The following is a 20,603-nucleotide window of genomic DNA, read 5'->3' as shown; positions in this document are numbered from 1 at the left end:
ATGTGTAACTTCTGATTGAAAATTAACTTAAAGGGATTGTCAACAGCTCTGATATACCAATTATTAAAAAACAAAAAACCACACACATACAAAAAAAAATCAGCAGCAAGCTGCAAAGTCTTGATTGAGCAGGCATTAACCTACTGGACAGGAAACCCCAGTCTATTTGTTTTTTTCTTTGAGGGGTAGGGAAGACAGATCAGGCTTACTGCTGTCACTGTTTCTGCTGGCTTTGGCTATCACAGGTACGTGGACCTCTGACTCCTTGTTATTTACGGGTTTTGACTCTGTGCTGCAATTGTATGCGATCATTAAAGGTGAGGTGCTGTACACACAGCAATACGAGTGTTGCAATGAGAAAACCAGAGCACTTCTCACCTCCAGAGTTGGTATTTAAGTTTTGAAACTACATCCCACCACACAATCCCTTTTCAAACAGTGGGGGAGGGTTCTTTGTACCTTTATTGACTGCAAGACACTAGTCCCCTTCTCTGTTTCTATTTTGCAGTTATCACATTCTATTTTCTGAATCTTCACGCAGCCAGTCCCTGACGTTTTGATATCCAAATCTAGAATTAAAAGAGTTTTATTAGCAACAGAAAAAAAAGGCAGATATCTTTAACAAAGTATTTGATCATGTTACACAGTAATCATCCATAGTAAGGAAAAAGAGCAGCTTCTTTGTTACTAAAAACCTGCTTGCTGTGTCTGGCCACGCACTGTGAACAGCAGGAGTAAGTCACTGTCAGCTATGGACACTGAAAGTTTGGTAAGCCAGTGTTTGAGCCATCCAACTCCAAGAGAGAACATAAGGAAGAAGAATTTACTGTAACCTGTGGCAAGGAATCAACAGGGTGTGAACCTTTAGTGAAGTCTCATCTTTTTCCTTTTCTGACTCCACCTCCATCTCCTATCTACCCTAGGCACCAATTCCATTAGAAATTCTCCTTACACCCTTGGGCACCCTGACACACAGGTTGGGGTAGAAGGTTGGCAGGTGTCTGAGGCCACGTGTGGAGTGATAAGGTTCAAGAGCACAAACAAGGTTCACACAGGCCTTGCTGCTCCCCCAGCCAGCAGCACAGCCCCAAAGCAGGCACAGAAGCGTTGGTGTGCGTCATTCTCCCAGCCTTTGCAAAGCCTGGCATTCTCCTGGCATGAAGAAGCATGTTTGCCTCTAGCCTGAGTCACCTCACCTTGCTACTGTTCATAGACTCCCACAAAGAAAAATCACCACATCCTGTAGGTAAGATGCAGGGGCAGCAAAACATTTTTCTGCTGCTTGTCTCAGCCTTGGGTTCAAGGAATGGGAAGTAGTTGGAGAACATACGGTCTGAGGATTCTGTCTATAGCAATAATCATTTCTATATTGCATAAATAACCATCCTAGTGGCTGGCAAAAGGTAAAGGTAGGACAGGAAAAAAGTGATTTTGTTCTTCTAAGGATAAAAGATAATAAAGAAGAAAAACAAAAATTGAACAGCAGTCAGAAGTGTTTGCTGCAAGACACAAGGGAAGAACCAAGGTCTGACAGGATCAGATAGAGAGCCCCATTACTGCCTAAAGGAAAGGAGATTATTTGGTAAAGAAACCTTCCTTTAAGCAAATGTGGAAGTCTTTCCTTCACTGCCACTGCCTGCTAAGGTTATCTGAAAGATGGAAAGAATAATCAGAATGTGCAAAACAAGCTTTGCCCTGAGGAGATTCCCAAGTGAGTCCTGTGACCCAGCAGAGCCTGAAGATCAATACTGTCACACTGCTGCCCAGGACAGCAGTGTCCTCCTGCCCTGCCTCCTGGAACCATGACAACAGAAAGCTTCAGACTATGAAGACAAGAGACCGAGAGCTCCAATTAACAACAAGTAGAAGTTTTGTCACTGGGCAAACTAGGAGAATCCAAGAGACAGGGCTAAAACACAACATCTTTGCAGCAAGCTTGCTCCTTATGGCTGCAGTAAACCAAGAGGTTAAATTTAGTGAAGGATATAGACCACATTCAAAGGTTAACAACTCCTTAAGAGAAAAGGCTATAACAGATAAACTGGAAAGCAATGATGTTTTTGAACAAGCTGTCTTGCCCAGACTGCTCAATTCACCCACTGGACAACCACATGGTGCTTGGGAAGGTCTGCAACCAAGAGTTCTGCTATTCTGCTTTCTGAAAAGAGAGTCCCAAAAGCCAGTTTTCTTGTGCAAATCTTTGAATTCAATCAGCTTGAAACCCTCCTGCTCTTACAAGGGACAAGGCAAAGGCTTGAGAGTGCTCGGTTTAGCCATGATACAAATTCACTAAGACTTTTACAAGAATAAGGTTAATAAAAAACCTTCTGATCCTGTAGAGCATATTAGTGCCATCATTCGAAAAGGTGGGTTAGTAGTGTAATCCTAGCTATCAAATATGGGTGCGAAAAGAGGACCCAGAAGTCTGGAAATTCATAAACATTAAGAAACACCAGGGACTTCTGGAAATACACTTTGTGCCTTGATCCTTGCAGACTCACACCACTTTGCCAGCCTTGACATAACAAAAATTAGCGGACAAGAAATTCAGCCCCTCTGTCTCTTTCCTTTTAAGTTCCCAAACCAACAATAAACAGCTCCATAAAGACGCAGACTGAAAGCTGGATGATATTGCCAAGGAAATTTTAACAAGGAGGAACAAGATACAATCTGTTTTGGTGCCAAAACTCCAAAAATAGCCAGTTTGATTCCTCCCTAGCAAAGGCAAGGGCTGAAGCCAACTTTAGCCACATAAACCACAAAGAATGCATGAAGATCTTTGTGGTGTAGAACATTTGTATCAGAAATTAAGGTATTTAGGAAAACAGAAACACTTTAGTATCAGAATGCAGGCACGGATATCCCAGGGTATTTAAGCACCTCCGTTATTAAAATGCCTTAAGATATAATACTTGAAATAGAGTGGATAATTATTTCTTTCCAGATGACTCAGCAGCCCTAGACTACTAGAATTATCTCAAATTATGGTTATGCAAGCCCTCAGTACAGTTTACTTCTGCATACTCACGCAGTCTATGTACAGTAATCAGAAATCAAAGGGCTGGTTTCAGGTTTAATTAACACATGGAAAAATAAATAAGCTTGATTAAACAGAAATTCCTTGACATCTGCCATCGATGAAGGATAGATGTATCAGAGAAGATTATCAGATCATATATGGTATTGAAATCCTATACAGAGCTCAAAACCAGACACTAAGACAAACAGAGGGTCTTTTGGTACTTGCCCTGCTAAGCTGCTTAGAGGTTGCCTTTGGTTTTAAAGGCATATTTAAGCTCAGCATCTTCCACACATGCTCTTCATTCAGGCTCTGAGGAGCTTTAGACAACTTGCAGCTTCCTGGATAAGCTCCAACCCAAATTGCGAAAGCAGTTATGAAATGCCTTAACTTCCAAAGTGAAGAAAACAAGAACACTGAAAAGAGATGCACATCAGCCTCTCACCTTCCTGCAGCTAAGAGACTGATAGAGCTCAGGCAGAGCCACCTGAGCAGAACAGAGCATCCAAGGAAAGGCAGAGAAAAGCCAAAGTGTTTGCAGAGCAACAACAGCTCCTTTCTGGTTTGAGATGTGCTTTCACAAGGGATAAGATCTTTTGTTTATGTAATGATATTTAATGGATAATTCTTTTCTAAATAAATAAACTGAGCAACTCAAGCACAAATACTCAGAAAATAAAAAAAAAAAAAAAAAAACAAACAACAAACTAGAGCTGAAAGGACACTTAAAAGTAGAACTCAGTGCAAGCAAAAATTCTACTTCACTGAGTAAAAACTTAAAACACCCAAACCCCACAACCTTACATTTTTGCAAATATATCTCTAGATGCACCCAGATGACAGCACAAACAATACTAACACCACGCTAATCATGGGGTGACAAAGAGCCACTTGTGGAAGGACATTACAATCCACAGATTGTCCAGGGAACTTGACTTGTATGATCTTACCACAAACCCAAGTGGAACAGCTTAGAAACCTACAAAAAAAAAAAAAACAAACCCTGTCTCAAGAAGAAAGCCCCTAATAGTGTCTGCAGTGCTGGATGACATTCAGAATACAGTAAGAATCTCCAAGACAGAACAACAGTGAAATGATTGCTTTCCATCAATCAGGATTCATTATCAAGACTATCAGAAAGATTCCTCACATTGAAACCCTTTAAGAAGGTTGAAATTCTTCACATCTTAACACAATGACTTCTGCACCTTGAGAATGACCAGCTCTGGAGTGACTTGTAATAGTCACTCAGAGATCCTGGGAAACTGAAAGAGTAAAGGATGACAGTAACCAGACACACCTGAGAACTGAAGGGCAATAAACGAGATACTGTGCTTGTTTGAGTCTCAGCAATTATGGGATGCACTCTGTCAGTGTGCTACAGACAAGCCAAGGTAATCTTTGTGCTTGCCAAGCAAGGGAGGGGAAAAAAATAAAAAGAAGAGCTGTAAGATAGCAACTGAAAATTCTCAGGTAAGAGTCAAGACTACAAGACTTGGACAAGACAGCCCAGCTACAGTTCAGGGACAGAGCCAATAAATAGAGAGGTAACAGCTGATCTGTTTAAGAGAACCAACTTGGATTTTCAAATGTCTTTAACAATAGCCTTAGTTCCATATTGTCTTTCAGCTATAAGCTGTGCACCGCCTTCGGCAGTACAAGAAGCTGGAAATCAGCACAAATAGCAAGGTTGAAAACTTTAAACAATGACACCACATTGTTCAGACTAGTTAAAAGCTCACTGAAAAATTTCAGGAAGACCTTGGAATACCACATACTCAATTGATGAAATAACAGGAAATTAAATTGTGGGACTCCACCAAGAGTTTACCAGGAAGCTCTCACCCTGAAATTGTTTCCATGTGTAAAGGGACACTCAGCAGAGAGACCCACCGAGGGGTAGAGCTGTATCAGGCTCTGAAAATCCTGTCATGAAAACAGTTGACAGCTAAGACAATACTTAGATGAAATATCATTTCTATTTCTTCTGTTCTTACTCTTCCCTGAGCATCTGTTTATGACCAGAGACAGGGCAGTGGCTGCTGGAGTCATGGCAGGAATCAGTACAGCCATTCTGACAGAGCAAAAGCACACTGAGGGCAGGAAGGGCGAGATTATATGCACAAATATTCTGTATTTAGTTACAGAATACTTGTGCATATATTAGTTGCTAGGAAACAAAACAAACCCTAAGTTGTGATAAACATATTTAAGAAACACCCTTTCAGTTATAAGCAGTGTTTAAAAAAAATTAAATTATAGGGATGAGTAAGACTGGAAAATGTGAGAATGATGTTATGTCAAACCCATAGAACTTTTCCATTTTTAATTATATACAGTTCAGGTCCTTCAAAAAAAAAAAAACAAGGAAAAAACAAAGCACATTGCAGAATTTTCCCTAAGACACAGGGTGGGAAAAAAAGTAAAGTAAGATAAAAGGTGCAGGATGCCTTTGCTGTATGTAACATCATATTCTACAAAAGTCATAGATTACATGAATGAAGAGTAAATAGGGTGGGATTATTCATCATTTCTCGTATCACAATTGCAGCAGGGCATTAAATAAAATAATGTAGCTGTCTTCAATAACTTTAAGACAACAACAGACCAGGTGCATTGCACATCAAAAAGTTTTCCCAGCATGACGAAACATTCTGCACTGTATAGGAAATTGCCCAAATCCATATGAAAAAAAAAAAGGCACATTAGTGACTGAACATAGACCTCTGTGTTTGTACTCCCTAAACTCAGGGCCAATGTCAGAACTTCATTGTCAATCCAGCAGAGATGCTTATTGGCTTCAGCCACTGCAGCTGCTCTCCCAGACAGTGTTCCATACAAGAAACCCTGCACGGACTATAGCCCCGTGCCCAAAAAGATAACGTTTGTACTGGACAGGGGAGCCCTTCTCGGTGTTCCATCCGCACCGCCGCCTTCCAGGCTCTGATGGCTCGGGGAGCCCAGCACAGCGAGCCCTGCCGGGGCTGCTGCAGGAGCCCAGCCCAGCCCAGCCCAGCCCAGCCCAGCCCGGCGGGAATGCTGCCCGGGAGCGAGTCCCCGAGCAGAGCTGCCAGGCACAAACGACAGCGAGCGCTCCAAGGGACACTCGAGTTCTAGCACTGCTGGGAAAAGGGGCAGCAACAAATGTCGCATCCAAACACGCGGGAAGTGCAGGAGCACAGCAATCAGAACGGGGCGTTCCGAACTAGCGAGGGCGCGACGCCGATTCCCCGCACCGGCGCCCAGCCCAGCCCAGCCCCGCGATCCGTGCGCCCCGCCCGCACTCACCGAACTTCACCGGCGTCCGGACTTCCACGGCGGTCTTGCTGTCCACGCCGTCCGCCACGATGGCCACCTGCCCCAGCGCCTCGTCGTGCTCCACCCGCACCGGGTCCCGCTCCCGCTCCCGCCCGGGGCTGCCGCCGCTCACGGCCACCAGCACCCGGTCCGCGCCCGGCCAGCGCTGCGGGTCCAGCGGGCGGACGCTCACCTGGCACGGCAGCCGCACCCGCAGCCGCCCCCGCGGGCTCACGCTGCGACCGCGGCGGGGGACGGGCGGCGCCCACTGCCCGCCCGCCGCTCGCACAGCCAGGGCCGCCCAGCGCGGGGGCAGCGCCCTCATTGCCGCCGGCAAAGCGAGAGCGCCCGGGAGCCGCGTCAGGAGCGCCCGGGACGGGACGGGACGAGGCCGCTCCTGGCGGGCGGCCGTGACCCCCGGCCGGTCACGTGGCGGGGCTGCATGCGGGGAGCGGCACCGGCACGGCCGGTAAACAGGCGCTGGCTCCGCCGCGGAGCCTCCTGGGATCCGTAGTCCTGCAGCGCGCGGAAGGAACTACAGCCGTGCCCACGGGCCTATCGGAGAGAGGGGAGGGCGGGGCACTGCCGAGAGTCTGCTGCTATTGGGCGGTGGTGCTGGAAGCTGGAGCCAATCAGGAGCGCGGGCCGCTGAGGGCGGCGGGAGGCGGTGCGGGGGTCGCCATAGCGACGGGGACGCCGCTCGGCCGGGCCGGGCTCTGCGGCGGCCGGGAGGGAGTCCGGGGAACCGGGGCCGGGGCGGGGGCCGGGGCCGAGAGAGCCAAAACCGCGGCTCCGACGTCGAGGCGGGAAGTAAGTGAAGCGGCGCCGCCACAGCGTTGTTTGAGGAGTCCCTGAGGGCCGGGGGTGCGACCCCCGGGCGGGGCCGTGTGGCCCGTGAGGAGACGAGGGCCCGCGGGCGGCCCGCCGGCCCCTCGGGGCACTGCAGCGCCAGCCGGCCTGCGCGGGATGGAATGGCCTCGCTCCGCCGCTGCAGAAGCAGTCTGGCAGATGAGTTGGAAAACCAGCTATTTGTTGTTGGTTTTTTGAGGTGATAGCACAAAGCACCAGAATCGCTCTCTGTCAGTAAGTTTTGGTCCATAGGTTAGGTGTTGTACTGCTTTTTAGCAGTTCTGAAGCCAAGCAAATAAATATTTTCCTGAGTGCTGCACAAATACACCATGAGACAATTGTTCTTACAGGGTTTACACACAAGTAGGGAGCCATTTAATTCTGTTTAAAAGACTCTTCTGGACTTTACAGCCCATGTTATCATCGTAAAACAATTTTAAAAAGTGAGGTGGGGCATGTGGGCAATAGATGATGTACAGTCAGGGGTTGAATTCTAGTAATGGTTGTTGTTTACTGCCAATAATGAGAGAGAAAAATGCACAGAAAGCTGCATTGTCTTAGCAAGATTGCAACACAAGTAATAATGAAATCTGGGCCTGTTACCTAATTCCAGTCTCCCCTTTGCATTCCATGTGCTTCTTTTTCATAAGTAACCATGCAAGCATGATACTTAGTCATCAAATACTTTTCATCTCATTAGCCTTATTTCCATTTCTGTCACTGTCTGGCTTTGATTATTTATGAATCTGAAAGACATCTCGGTGTCCAAGAGGAAAGAAAATTGCCCTATTTTTTTGTTCTGTCAGTAATTTTCACTGAGGAAACATTTAGGAAGATTCACATTCACCAATAAAGCCCATCAAGTTAAATTATTGTGTCGGTTTACATTACTCAGCCTCAAAAGATCGTTAGGCTAAACACAAAACATAAAACACTGTTTTATGATAGTCTAGTATACAAAAATTGAATTCTAGAAAGTCAAAAAAGTCTAAAAAATATCTTGGGACATGATGGAGGCTGGAAGTTCTTTTTTTCCCAAGTCTTCAGAAATAGTGGATTTTGGGAAAGAAATCTACAAAATTCTCACCCTTGAGACCAATACCAAATTTGGATGTCAGATTGTTTGTCAAAGGAAAGTTACAGATGTGCAACAAGTGTGTTGCAATGTGCTGTGACTCCACTAGATGACAGCCAGTTCAGCAAATAACTGGGTTTTCTCATTGCATAGTCTAAGCATGCATGGTTAAAAATGCTGAACAAAACAGAGAAAAAGTGATTGCTAGGAAGAAGTTCTTTCTCCATCCATATGAAACCTCATGTGTTTAATGTTTTACTTATGTCATGTATATTTTTTTCCTATATTGATTCTGTTTCATTTTCATGCTTTTGTTTGGATCAGCTGTTGTAGCATGTAGCAGACTCCAACAGTGAAAGAATATTTATTTATTTATTTATTTACTTAGTTACTTGTTTCCCTCTTTCATTTTTGATTTGTTATTTGCAGGAAAAGAAAGCTATATCAAATTTATAAGTGAAGATATAATTAGAACTCCACTTTTGATAGCTGCATGATTTCTTAGTGAATTACAATCCTTATTTGCCTTTTACCAGATATTGGTGCTGTATGCTAAAGAATATTCAGTATTTCATGCAAAAGATCAAAAAAAACCTAGATCTCAAATAAGTTCTATAAAGTGATTTAAATTAGATTTTAAGCCAAAGCATTATCAGATGCACTTTTAGGCTAAGGTGAGAGAGAGATTTCAAGGAAAGAGGAATTAAACACAAAGTATTTACAGGAGAGGCTGTAGAAGGAATACATTTTTCTAACTTTTGTGTTTGGAATTCATCACAGAAAAATCACAAACTACTGCAGGTACCCCCAGGATATTAACTTAGTCTGCCTGGGCAGGATTAATTTTACCCATTTGCTAAAATTGTAATGAAGAAATAATGTGACTTCACTTGGGAAAATAGAGCCACCTTTATTTTTATTCTGTTTTTTTTTTTTTTAATGGTGCATTTCTGAACTGCTTCCTTGAATCTTCTTAGTTCTTAAGGTCTAGGGTTTAGTAGGTAGGCAAATTAGGTTTTGCTTGTTTCCTCCTCTGTACTTTAGCATTGCCAAGCACGAAATGATTTGGATTTCAGGGATTTTCTTGTTTGTCTTTACCAGAAATTTTCTGAGGAAAGTTCCTCATGGAAACCATGTGAAATGAGAAATGACAAACCTTATCATTCAAATTCTCCTTGTCTTAGGCATATCTAATTTGAACTCCAGCAGACAAAGTCTGTGTGTGGCTCAGGGTGGTTCTTTCCCAAATAGCAGAGACTTGAAACAGGGGAAAACAGCAGAACTCATGACAGAAATTGCTGAGCACTTTAGGTAGAAATTGTTAGCAGTTTATGTTGTGCTCTCATTTCCCCAAAGTGTTGAGGTTGTACAGTCTAATCAAACAATCCATTCTGATTCACATGCCTTTGATAATGTCCTACTGTGCATGAGGTAGTTTTAGATTCAAGTATTGTTTAATCTTGGTGTGGTTTTGTTCTTTAAAGACATATCTATTCATGCTGAAGCACGGGCTCCACCCAGTTAACAGAAGGGGGTTTTAACTTTAGGGAAAAAGCATTAAAAAAAATAATTAGGGGGTGGAAAGAGGATCACTGTGTGATAGAATAAATCTATGGTGCTCCTGTTATTAATATTATCTGTAGGTCTCATCCCTTCTCTTTGAGGAGGACATGGTAGAACTGAAAAAAGTTTTGGAGAAAGATAAGGACAGTGGAAGGCAGAGAAGGGCTTCCATGCCCTTCATGATTCAGCAGGTGGATTGTCTGCTTCAGCCTAGAAAAAGGATTGTCAAATGATGATTCAACATTAGGAATAAACCTAGTGGCATAGAAAAGTTGTGATTATTCAATGATTCATCCAGTAAAAAAACTAGGTCACATCAAGAGCCAGATTCAAAAGCAACAAGAAGATCTGGTTACTCATGTCTTGCTGAGGTAAAATGAAAATCTCCATTCCCCTGGATTTTACCAATACTGAAAGTTTTGAGTGAGTTCAAGGAGAAAGGGAGTGGGTTCATAGAAGCATCACCACACCATGACTGGTGGCTACTTCTCTCCCTCCCCAGGCATCCAGCTGTGGGCTGGAAGTGTGCAGCTAGCTGATTCACCCTCATACTTGACCTGCATCTCTGTATGCTCAGAATAAAGTTTTACTACTGTTTGCATCTGCCACTGAAAATAACAAATGCAGCTAAATGTCACCCACCTGAATTCTGCACTGATTTGTGCATGAACATTGCTGTTTGCTAGAGAGAGACAGAAGTAAAGATGCTGAAATCAGTTTGGGGAATCTGAGTTCAGACTTCTATTATTATTGCTGCCCTGAAGCTGTTTCACGAGACAATTCTCAGCCTGATTTGACCCAGGTTCCAAAACAACCTTGTAATTCTTGTCCTCTGCAATTCTGTGTCTTGGATCAAGGCTGTGATATCGTTTGCAGTTCTACAGTTTGAAAACATTCTTACTTGTTGGGCTATTCTGTGAAGTTAGATATCATGACAACTTGCAGTTCTATTTCAGTTAGACAGTTTATTTAGCAGATATTGCAAAGGCACAAATTTTCCACTTTGCTTTTAAGTTTATAGATCCAATTTTATATAAGCTGAATTATATATTTAGTAATGTAGTAGTTAAAGGAAGAATGCTAAACTTAATGTCTCATAAACCCATGTGTGTTTTGTTTATGTCTGCCCCCTCTTACAACCACGTGGAGACAAGGGCTTGTCACACTAGCTGAGGCTGTCTAATGGATTTCTCTGTCTCAGATTTCTATAGCTGTTTCTTAACATAAAACTATAAGCTTTTCAGATTCAGCAGATTTTTTTTGTTCTCTCCCTGCCCAGCAAACTGGAGTCTTGGTGAGGACTCTTTTGTACTACTGTACTGGGAGGAGGTATTTTTTTGACTGATGTCAGCTATATGTTTCACATACAAGTACTGATGAATATGCCTACAGCCATGAAACTCTCACATTTTGGCATTGTTCTACTAAGAGTTTCTGCCACAGTGCTTTTCCCTATGTCTAAATTCTAAGTTGAGAGGAAAAAATAAAGCAACAGTAGCCACAAACACAAAATGCATATGCTAAAATATTCAGCAGTTCTTTACATACAAAAAATCACTCGCTATTTTTAAATGTGTATACCTGTTTATGTACATTAACTCAGAGTTTATTTCTTGGCCTCTATGATGTTTACAGTTATTTCACAATGTTTTGACTCCTCCAGGAGGGATCATAAAATTGCTTTTTTTTCCCCATAAGCAAATACAGACACTGAAAGCTCTCTAAAAGTCAAAATGTTCCTGAAGGAATTCCAAACAGTACTGAAGAAAGTAATAAACTTGCCAGTTTAACCTGCACTACCTTTACAGACAAGTGACTTTTCAAAAGGTGAATACAAATGACACAACATTTTTGTATCCATTTTCTCACCACAATTATAAAAAGAAACTATATTTTTCTTAACTGTCAGCTTTCTGGCTGTAGAATGCCAAATTGCACTGTCTGTTTCATTGAAAAGATCTGGTATATGTTATAGAAATAGTCTCAACATTTCTTCTTAGTTTTATTACAGTTTTAATTTTGGTTGTCCTTGATCTATGGTGAGATGCTCTTTTTTAAAAAAGAGAAAGGTCTCCCATTTATTATGTGAAAGGCTAAATAATGTCAAGACTGCCTAATTTGAAGAGGATTCTGCATCTTTGGCAGCTGATATGGGTTTTATCATGATGTGGTCCCATAGCAGAATACAATGTGCTCTGCATAATAACTAATGTAGAAAGACCTTCTGGTGTCAGGTGAACATTTGCAAAAGTTGACGATCTTTCTCCCAAAATTTTGCACTAAAATTCTGTGATACTGATCTGTCCATCCCTGTCATCTGCAAACAACTTCAGTGAACTTGTGAAGGAATTCTTGAACTCCTCCATCTACACTCCAGCTCCGCTTTGAACTGTGCTTTGCTCTACAGATGCTCAATGCCTCCCCTATCTCACTAGGTCATGGCAAGATTTCTGTGTGCCTCACAAGTCCCTCTTCCCCTCTCTTCCCTCTCTAAGATGCTTATTGCCTCTGTTGGATCACCCCATGTCTCATATCTTTCTTCTGAGATGTTTTTGTCACCTTTCATGCTTCTTTGTGTAAAAGGTTAGTAATTTAAAAGTCTTTGCATATACAAAACATGCTGTTATGCCAGAAGATGGGTTTTTCGGATATTAATTCACATTTGATGTAATGATGAAGACCTACCTGATGGACATTGCTGTCTTATCAGGGTACCAGGAGCATTGTATCCCCTTGTATTCCACCTCCCATTTCCCTCACCCACCCTGGCATTTTCACACATCTGAAAGAGTTCTGATGATTGAAGCTTGGGAAGATAATTCTCAAGTGCTGGACCAAGAGTGTAAACACAAAGTGAAATTACATAAACTTTATGGCATTAAGTCCCATTTTGCTGAGAAGTAAGTACTGAATTCCTTATCTAACTGTTTCTAATGGAAGTATCTTAGAGATTTCTATTCCTATATGACAGATATTAATATGGGTTTTTATAATATAAATATAGCAAAATTATGTTTTCCAACAACCCTGCTTGTTCCAGCCTTCTTTTATTTCTTTGTCTGTGCATTTATTAAAAGAGTATGTTACCTAATGGAATAAGAGCTTTCTTCAGGATATTTTAAAAATACTCAAGAATATTATAGAGTGGTAGTGCAGCCTCTTGCATGAAGTCTTTCATGAAATTGTAACTATAGAGTTACCTAATTTGCCCACATTGTGACTTCTATGATTTGAATTTGGGTCTGACATGTTGATGTAGTGGTTTTTACACTACATCAACATCTTTCATTTTTTATCTTTCACAATCAGATATATCCCTGAATCTAATGAACTGTGTTGGTGTTTTTGTTACTTTCTAGAGCTTTAAACAATGAGTCAGGCTGATGAAGGAAGTGCCACTGACTCAGAGCTGGCAACTGAGAATGAGTCACCTGCCTCTGCACTGATTGCAGCAGATCCTAGCCAGGAGGAGGGACCCACTGACCTAACAGCAAGTCCTGCCTTTCAGTGTTTAGATGAGGTATCACATGCCCCAGATTTCTCTGTCTGTAACAGTACAAAGTAATTATTCTGAAGTGTATCTTTTGCTGTTAATAAGAGAAGGTTGTTGATAATCCACATAGACTATCTATATCATCCCCATTTATTTGATTTTTTTTCCTAAGTGGTAAGAAAATTTTGTGAAGCAATGTCGTATTCTTGCTGGGGATGCTGTGCTTGATAGAGAAACGTTATTTTTTACAGTGATCATGGCCTTAAGGGGAATGAGAATACAGAGGTCCTGGTTTTTGTCTTATAGTATTCTATCTGTAGAGGTAATTGTATCATGATTTTTTAAAAAGCTCTGTAGCTGCAGGAGAAATCGCAGGTAAGTGATTCCCGAGGCATTATTAATTGATTATGGTGATAGAAGAAACCTTTTGGAGCTCAGTTTCTTTTGCATTATTTTTGTGTTAAGGAGTCTTTCAAAATACTAGAAGTATTTTAAAATTTTAAATATCAAATATGTATCAAATGAAATTCTTAAAAATGTAAGGCCAGAAGAGTCATTAAGAGATAATCTAATCCAAATTTGCCACTGAAATAGATTCTCTGCAGATATTTGTCTAATTTGTTCTTAAATCTTTAATTGGTGGAGATAGCTCTTTGGATATCCTTTTCCAGCATGTTATCATAGCCAGGGTTTATAAAAAGTTTTTCCTATATCCCAGTTTAAGTTTCCTTTGTAGTGAATAATGAAGCTTCTTGTCTTTCCCACATTAAAAAGGGAGATCAGCCAATTTCTGCCCTCTTTATAATAAAAATGTACATCTCTCTCTTGTATCCTTATCAGGCTTTGTTCATACTTCATGTTTTTGTGGAAGTTCTTACCTAAAGTTGCTTTACCTTGGACTCTTCCCATCTTAGGTCTGTCAGATCAGTTTGCTTCCCTGGCTCTCACTCTCTGCCTGCGATCTAAGGTCAGGAGAAAGGACATGGCAAGAATTTGTAGTGAAGGGGAAAATAGGACTTGATCTTTCCTATCCTAGTATTAGATCATACTGAACATAGTTTGAAGCTGCTGCTTCAAGTGCCAGTGTATGGAAGCCCACAGCTTCCAGTATTGTTGCAGCACAAACCCCCTTTATTCTCAGTCCAAGGCAGCAGCAAAAGTGCCCCCATGCCCCTTCTAAACTGTATTCTGCATTTTTGCTTTGTTTTCCTTATTTTTAATCATGGTGAAAACTAATTTTTCTAGACTTAATCTAGAAAATTTGCCTGATTTTTTTTTCTCAAAAAAATCTTTCCAAAGAGGTTGTTTTGCATATCAATTTAAAGCTAACTTGTTTAACACTGATAACATTGTAAACCATTAATGGCAAATACAGGGAAAACTTAGTATTTAGGGTTGTTCCCAACTCAGGAAAAAACATGCTGTGGAAAACCAAAGTAAGAAATTAGCATAATATTTCATAAATGAGGTCTTCTGGTCATTTTGTCAATTTCTATAAGAGAACTATGAATCATTTATTTTATCATAATTTTTAACAGTTTGCACTTGTACTTTACTGGTGAGTTTGGCTTTTCATCACTTATTGACATTTCTTCTCTTCCACTGACGTATTTGGGTTTTTTTTGTTGAACTTTGTACGTAATTCAGGGATAAATATATGGCTTTGGTCACCACAGAGGTTTCTTGCATTGATGCTGGCTTCAACTAGTCGGAATAGCTTTCAGGATTTTTCCACAGAAGGAGAATTGTTTCATAGTATCTCAGTTTCACTGACTGGTCATTTGTGCCTGCACAGCATGTATTTATCAGAAGGGACACCTTTTGTTATTATAAGATTTCTTTAAAAACAGATATATGCCCTCTTCCCATCAAGCCAGTCTTGTTTTTCTCATGTAAGCAGCAGATACTCAAACATACAAAGAGCAAGAATTAAAACACTATCTCCCCTTTATTTTTAATAAAACATTAGTAGTAACATTGTTTAGCTTTGTGGGTTAGGTAGAAATATTAAAAACTTGACAGTTCAAACAAAAGCCACCCAATTCATCATGACTTCTTTTCACCAGGTGTTTTTATTTATTACCAAGCTGACATCTCCTGTTCTGTTGGTTAGGGTACTGCCATACATTTACAAAATTAACTTTCCATTTCTTTTAGCCCCTGATGTTATGTCCTTGAAATAAAGGTCTTTGCTCTAACACTTCTAATTGAATTTCTTGAATTGTGACTCCTTCCTCATATCTTGTTTTCTTCTAGTATTAGAAATAAATCAGTCTGCATCTGTTAATAATTTTCATTGAAAACTACATAGTCTAGTACCTGTGTGATGAAATAAATATATTACTTGAATAAATGCTACATTAAAATGCAATACATTGCTCATTTTATTTTGATTTTAGGGCATTATAGGCCATGTATGTATAATCTGATTCTTAAAAGGCAGCAAAAAATGTATCAAATTTTTTCATACCAGTACATTGTTTAAATTTAAACAGCCATTAATTTTATTAAATAGATATTTAGTAGTAGTTAGTTTCAACAAAATGATCTAAAATTGTATTCACCCTTTGCCTGCAAATTTATAATTTTTTTGCAACAGACTGTAATATAATACATTTAAACCCTCCCTTTATCCTTATATCATCCTTGCTACTACAATGCTGTTACTGCTAAAGCAGCAGAGGACAAACTGAAACTGTCATTTGAATAGAAAAAGCAACCAAACATGACATGAAAATGGACTGAATTCTCAAAAAGACAAGATTATGCAGAATGAAAATTAAAAAAGATCAGTTATCCAGTTGCCTTCTGCCCCTTCTCTTCATTTTGGACCCCATAATTTTTGTGCTTCACCATATTGCACAGTAACATTTTTTCCCCTCTGGCCACTCAAGTTGTGTTTTACTTTCCTTCACCTGATCCAGTTTTAATGGAAACATAAATAAATAAAACATCATTTGTCATAATGATGTTGATGATGTTTAGTTTGTGATCTGTTACCATTTTGAAATCCTCTTCTGTTGCTTAAGTTTTATTTTGTTGCCCAAATCACAATTCCAGACACAAAAAGGACACCTACTCTATACATCTTCCCAATCTGATAGGGAATCAAACAAAAACCTCCAAACAGAAATCAAATGGTGGGTATCTTCTCCCAGTTTGGGCTGTTTTTACTCAAGGTAATGTCTTGTGCTTTGTCTTTCTGTTTCTTTTTTTGGTATGTTCTTAGGCTAGAAAACTAGTTCAGTCAAATATATATGTCCATTTTAAAAACCATACGAGAAAAATGATTCTGTAACATTTATCTTGCATGCCTTTGCAGTGGCACTCAGAAGCAGCAGAAATAGTTCTGCAGAGTAGTGCACTTGTGAATGAAAAGTGCTTTGCTGTTCTCCAGATCCAGTGAGTGGCTACTTTGTTTGGAAGGTACCACAATAATCTCTTCCTGCCAATAGACATCATCTGTTTATTTGCTAAATCTAAAAAAGCAGAAGAATAAATTCCTTTGGGAGATTTTCCTGACTGGTCTATTGTAAACTGTTGCCCCTCTGTATCCTATATAATGATCAGTGTCCCCTATCTGATACCAGCATCAAATCTTTCATTTGTGCTACTTTTTTTGGTGGAAATTGTCACTATCGTGCTACATTTCTTCATCTCTGATGTCCAAGTGTCCTATTGCCACCAAGAAGCAGAAAGAACCTTTCATGAAGATTTTTCATTACTATTTTGAAGCTCAGTCTGAGATTAGTGAATTGAGTGCCAAAAGTGGTTGAACTGCTAATAAAGATGCTAACCAAAATCTCAGTTCTAGTGGAAACACAGAGCAAAATCTCAATGTTTACCAAGAAATCAACTGTATGACAATGAATTCTGAAGCAAATTTTGTTTCTGATTATCTGATGCTGATTCATGTCTGTCTGCTAGCTGTAAGAGCTTTAACATCAAAGAATGATGCATGTGTTTGAATGTTTTTTGTTTTTTGCATGTGTTTGAATGTTGTTTGAGGGGAGAAAAGTATTTCTCCTTTTTCTCCTTTTTCTCATCTGTGCTGCAGGAAAGAAGAGAAAGTCACATAAAGGTTGGCTACAACTTTCAAATATAAATACTAAGAATCAATATTTCATATAATTCTTCAGTGACATAGACACATCTAACAAGGCCCTTCTAGAAATTAGAGTTGTTTTAATTTCTTTTGGTAACAAACTGGTTTTTAATTCTCTTCTAACTTAGGTTAAATGGTAGGTGTAAAAAAGTTTCCTTAAAAAAAAAGTTTATTTATCTTTAAATGAAAAGTTTCCTAGAAAAGCTACCTTGGTAGATTAAGATAGAATTTTTTCTTTTTTTTTACATTATCACCATTTTAATTTCTGTCCCCATACACATTCTGTAATGTGCTTTCTGCTATTATAAAGTATGATCATTGCTATATTTTTGCATGGTAACTATAGCAGTGCATAATTTGTTTTAGTACTCACCACATACATATGTGCTCTATCAAAGATATAAAAATCTTGACACAGCTTAGTATGTTGAAAGCAAACAACATTTTTAAACTTAAGCTGATCCTGGCACACTCCACACGACAAGCTTCAAAGGCTCCTGGCCCAACAAAAAAGCGTATAAATATGTTGGCACAGACAGCAGAGACAGATGTTGTCTCCACCTCCATGCACAGGAATCTGACTGCTAATTAAATAAACCTTTTTGACTTTGTTGAAATGGTCACTTGGGAAGTCAGCTATGGCTGACAATGTTTCTGTAAGCTAGAGTATGGTTTTTTGCAACAGCTTCCAGCAAGTAGGAAATAGTTTGTTTTGTGAATGTTAAAGAAAATCGTTGTTGCAACGGGAAAGTTGATTGTTCCTAAAAAAAAAAGCTGTAGAGGAATTGGGTGAATTTACAGGTGCCTTCAAATAGCAGGAATGAGAACAGAGCTGGTGAAACATGCTCGTTCTACAGAGAGGTTCTTTTTACCACTTGCAGGTGACATTGTGAGGAAACAAGGCCAGGAAGTGATTGGGTGTGTTTGAACTATCACAAAGCAGATGGTATTTCTGTTCATTTCTGAAAAGCCTGTTTGAAAGTATTTGTGATGCTGTTACAAAGTCAAGTGTGCAAATTTCATACCATACAGAGGAACTAGAGCTCTCAACTGTGAGACCAGGAAAAAGAATAACCTTTAACTGTAACATCTTCTTGCATTTTGGCCTTTTCTCAGCTGTTTCTGATACTCATGAGACTTGACAAGTACATTGCTATATTGTTTTCCAAAGCCATCTCTTCCTGTTTTCTCACCTAAAATGTGTATTTGAGACAACGCAAATTAGTACTAAAAATTGGGTCTACCTGGGATTGTATGTCAGCACAACCATATGATGAGGAAGCCAGAGCAATGTGAACCAATCATATATTCAATAAAAACATCAGTGGTGGAGGATCATCTGTTACACACATGAGGTTACTTTAAATGTTAAAAAGGGGATTCCTGGTTTACTTATTCAAAGCACCTGTGTCCAAATAATCCTGAATGAACATAGCCTTAAATGTCTGCATGAGAAAGGATCCCTGTGTTTGGATTTAGCATATGGAGGTTAAACTGCAGAGTGAAGTGGAGAGGCTTTTGTACTCTGTCTGAAGAAAGGCATGAGAATTTCTCTTTCTCAAAGTGCATCCTGCTTTTCCATAAAAATCATTCACTCCATGTCATTGCTTAAAAGTGTGTAAAGCCAACTATTATTTTGTACAGTGTAATTTTAAATGATGGCTGAAATGTAGTCTGATTTAAACTTCCAGTTTGTCTTGATTATATGAACATAATCAGGTAATTTGGGTTCTTTTTTCCCATTATTATTTTCCAAATGGATTACTCTTTTACTGAGATCAGAAAAAGCTGATGAATGAGGACTTTAAAAATAACATTGCTTTCATAATTTCTATTTCTCATGACTTGTGTGAAGGTTGGACTTGACATACCATCTGAAGACATTGTTCTCTGTTTCTGGTTACCATTGAGTGTGACAGCCAAATTAACTTCTGGCAAAAGAACTATTAATTCCATAAAAAATTAATTAAAGCAGTGAATGAAAGAGATTGGTTTAGTATGGGAAATGTTTGCATCTAGCAGGGCCTATTGATGGTATTGCTCAAGTATTTTTCTTTAAAACTTATGTGGATATCTTCAGGCCTATGAGTACCATTTAACTTTTTTTCCTGAAAGAAAAAGAACACAAAATCTAAAAATATTTTAATATATTTAAATCTCCTTTCCTTGTAGGCCAGTATTTAATTATATTATCTTTTTTTTTTTTCTCTCTGTGAATATTCAAGTTGCATCCTTCCTGCTTTGGTTTTTCCATGACATGTAAATCATAGAAGCTAGGTAAATTTGGCACTTTTGTTTGATTTTGGTTGAATTTGTCAACAGGGGTCTGGGTGGGGTTTGGCAACTATCTTAAGTTATTTTCCAAGTAAACACATAAAAGTAATTTTTTCCCCCCACCAATTTGTCAAGCTACATATTGTTCTCAACTCACTCCAAGTTTCACTGCAGTCTTTCTCAATGAACAGTTAAGGAAACAGGTATTTGCATTTAAAAGGGAAGGAAAAAGCATCAGTGCTTTCAAACCTTCGTTGAATTTCTTCTCTGGTTTGTTTGAGTTTTGGTTTTTTTTTTAGTTTTGGTTTGGTTTTGTTTAAGCAATGTGTAGACAGCCAAGACATTACAGTTTGCTTGGCTGATTGCATTGAACGGATGGGCTTGTGCCTTTATCTTTTGGAAACAAGCCATAGGAATTTCGCTAGCAAGCCCACTGTTAGTAATGTTTTCCACTAAAATTCACCATTTAAATATTATCAGGATTAAAACCACAAGTGTCTTCATATGCTAATCAGTGTTACATAGATGTTTTCCATAGACGGAAAGACATGTTTTGAATTATTAAACCTTAGGCAGAGATCAAGGGCTTTTTCTTTGTAGAAAAAATCGTATGATTTAATTTGGGGTATGTATTTGTATTCACATGCTTTGATGGCTCTTGTATGTGATCTGAAAGGTCAAAACATTAGGGTTTGCTTCTCCTATTTCATGTTAAAAATAGATGTTGTATAAACTCTTCATTGGGCAATTACTTTTTCCTATTCCAAAATATGAATAATTACAAAAAATATCTGAGATTTCAGCCCTTGGTATTATCTGGCAGCTGAAGGTTCATAAATGAGATCTCTAAGGAACTGTATTACTGGGAATTTCTCTCTTGGCATGTCACACAGTCATCTGTGTTGGCTACCAGTGTTTTCTTACTGCT

At 39.6% G+C, this 20,603-nt stretch overlaps 2 protein-coding genes across 2 annotated transcripts in view; one reads left to right on the top strand and one right to left on the bottom strand.

Annotated features, from left to right (window-relative positions):
• The window catches only part of FAM185A (family with sequence similarity 185 member A), a 35,738-nt gene extending 28,969 nt beyond the window's left edge, over nt 1–6,769 (bottom strand). Inside the window, exons 1-2 of the mRNA XM_041405351.1 lie at nt 6,308–6,769; nt 460–569 (exon numbers count right to left, since the gene is read on the bottom strand). Coding sequence (XP_041261285.1) covers nt 460–569; nt 6,308–6,641 — 444 coding nt within the window. The 5' untranslated portion in view covers nt 6,642–6,769. The remainder of the gene's footprint in view (nt 1–459; nt 570–6,307) is intronic.
• A 6,404-nt stretch (nt 6,770–13,173) lies between these two features.
• Nucleotides 13,174–20,603, top strand: part of CCDC146 (coiled-coil domain containing 146) — a 60,452-nt gene continuing 53,022 nt past the window's right edge. Inside the window, exon 1 of the mRNA XM_041405507.1 lies at nt 13,174–13,323. Coding sequence (XP_041261441.1) covers nt 13,174–13,323 — 150 coding nt within the window. The remainder of the gene's footprint in view (nt 13,324–20,603) is intronic.

The sequence above is a fragment of the Onychostruthus taczanowskii genome, unplaced genomic scaffold (genome assembly GCF_017590055.1).
Source record: "Onychostruthus taczanowskii isolate IOZ18803 unplaced genomic scaffold, ASM1759005v1 scaffold23, whole genome shotgun sequence".
Taxonomy (NCBI): domain Eukaryota; kingdom Metazoa; phylum Chordata; class Aves; order Passeriformes; family Passeridae; genus Onychostruthus; species Onychostruthus taczanowskii.
This window is presented reverse-complemented; position numbering and strand designations above follow the sequence as displayed.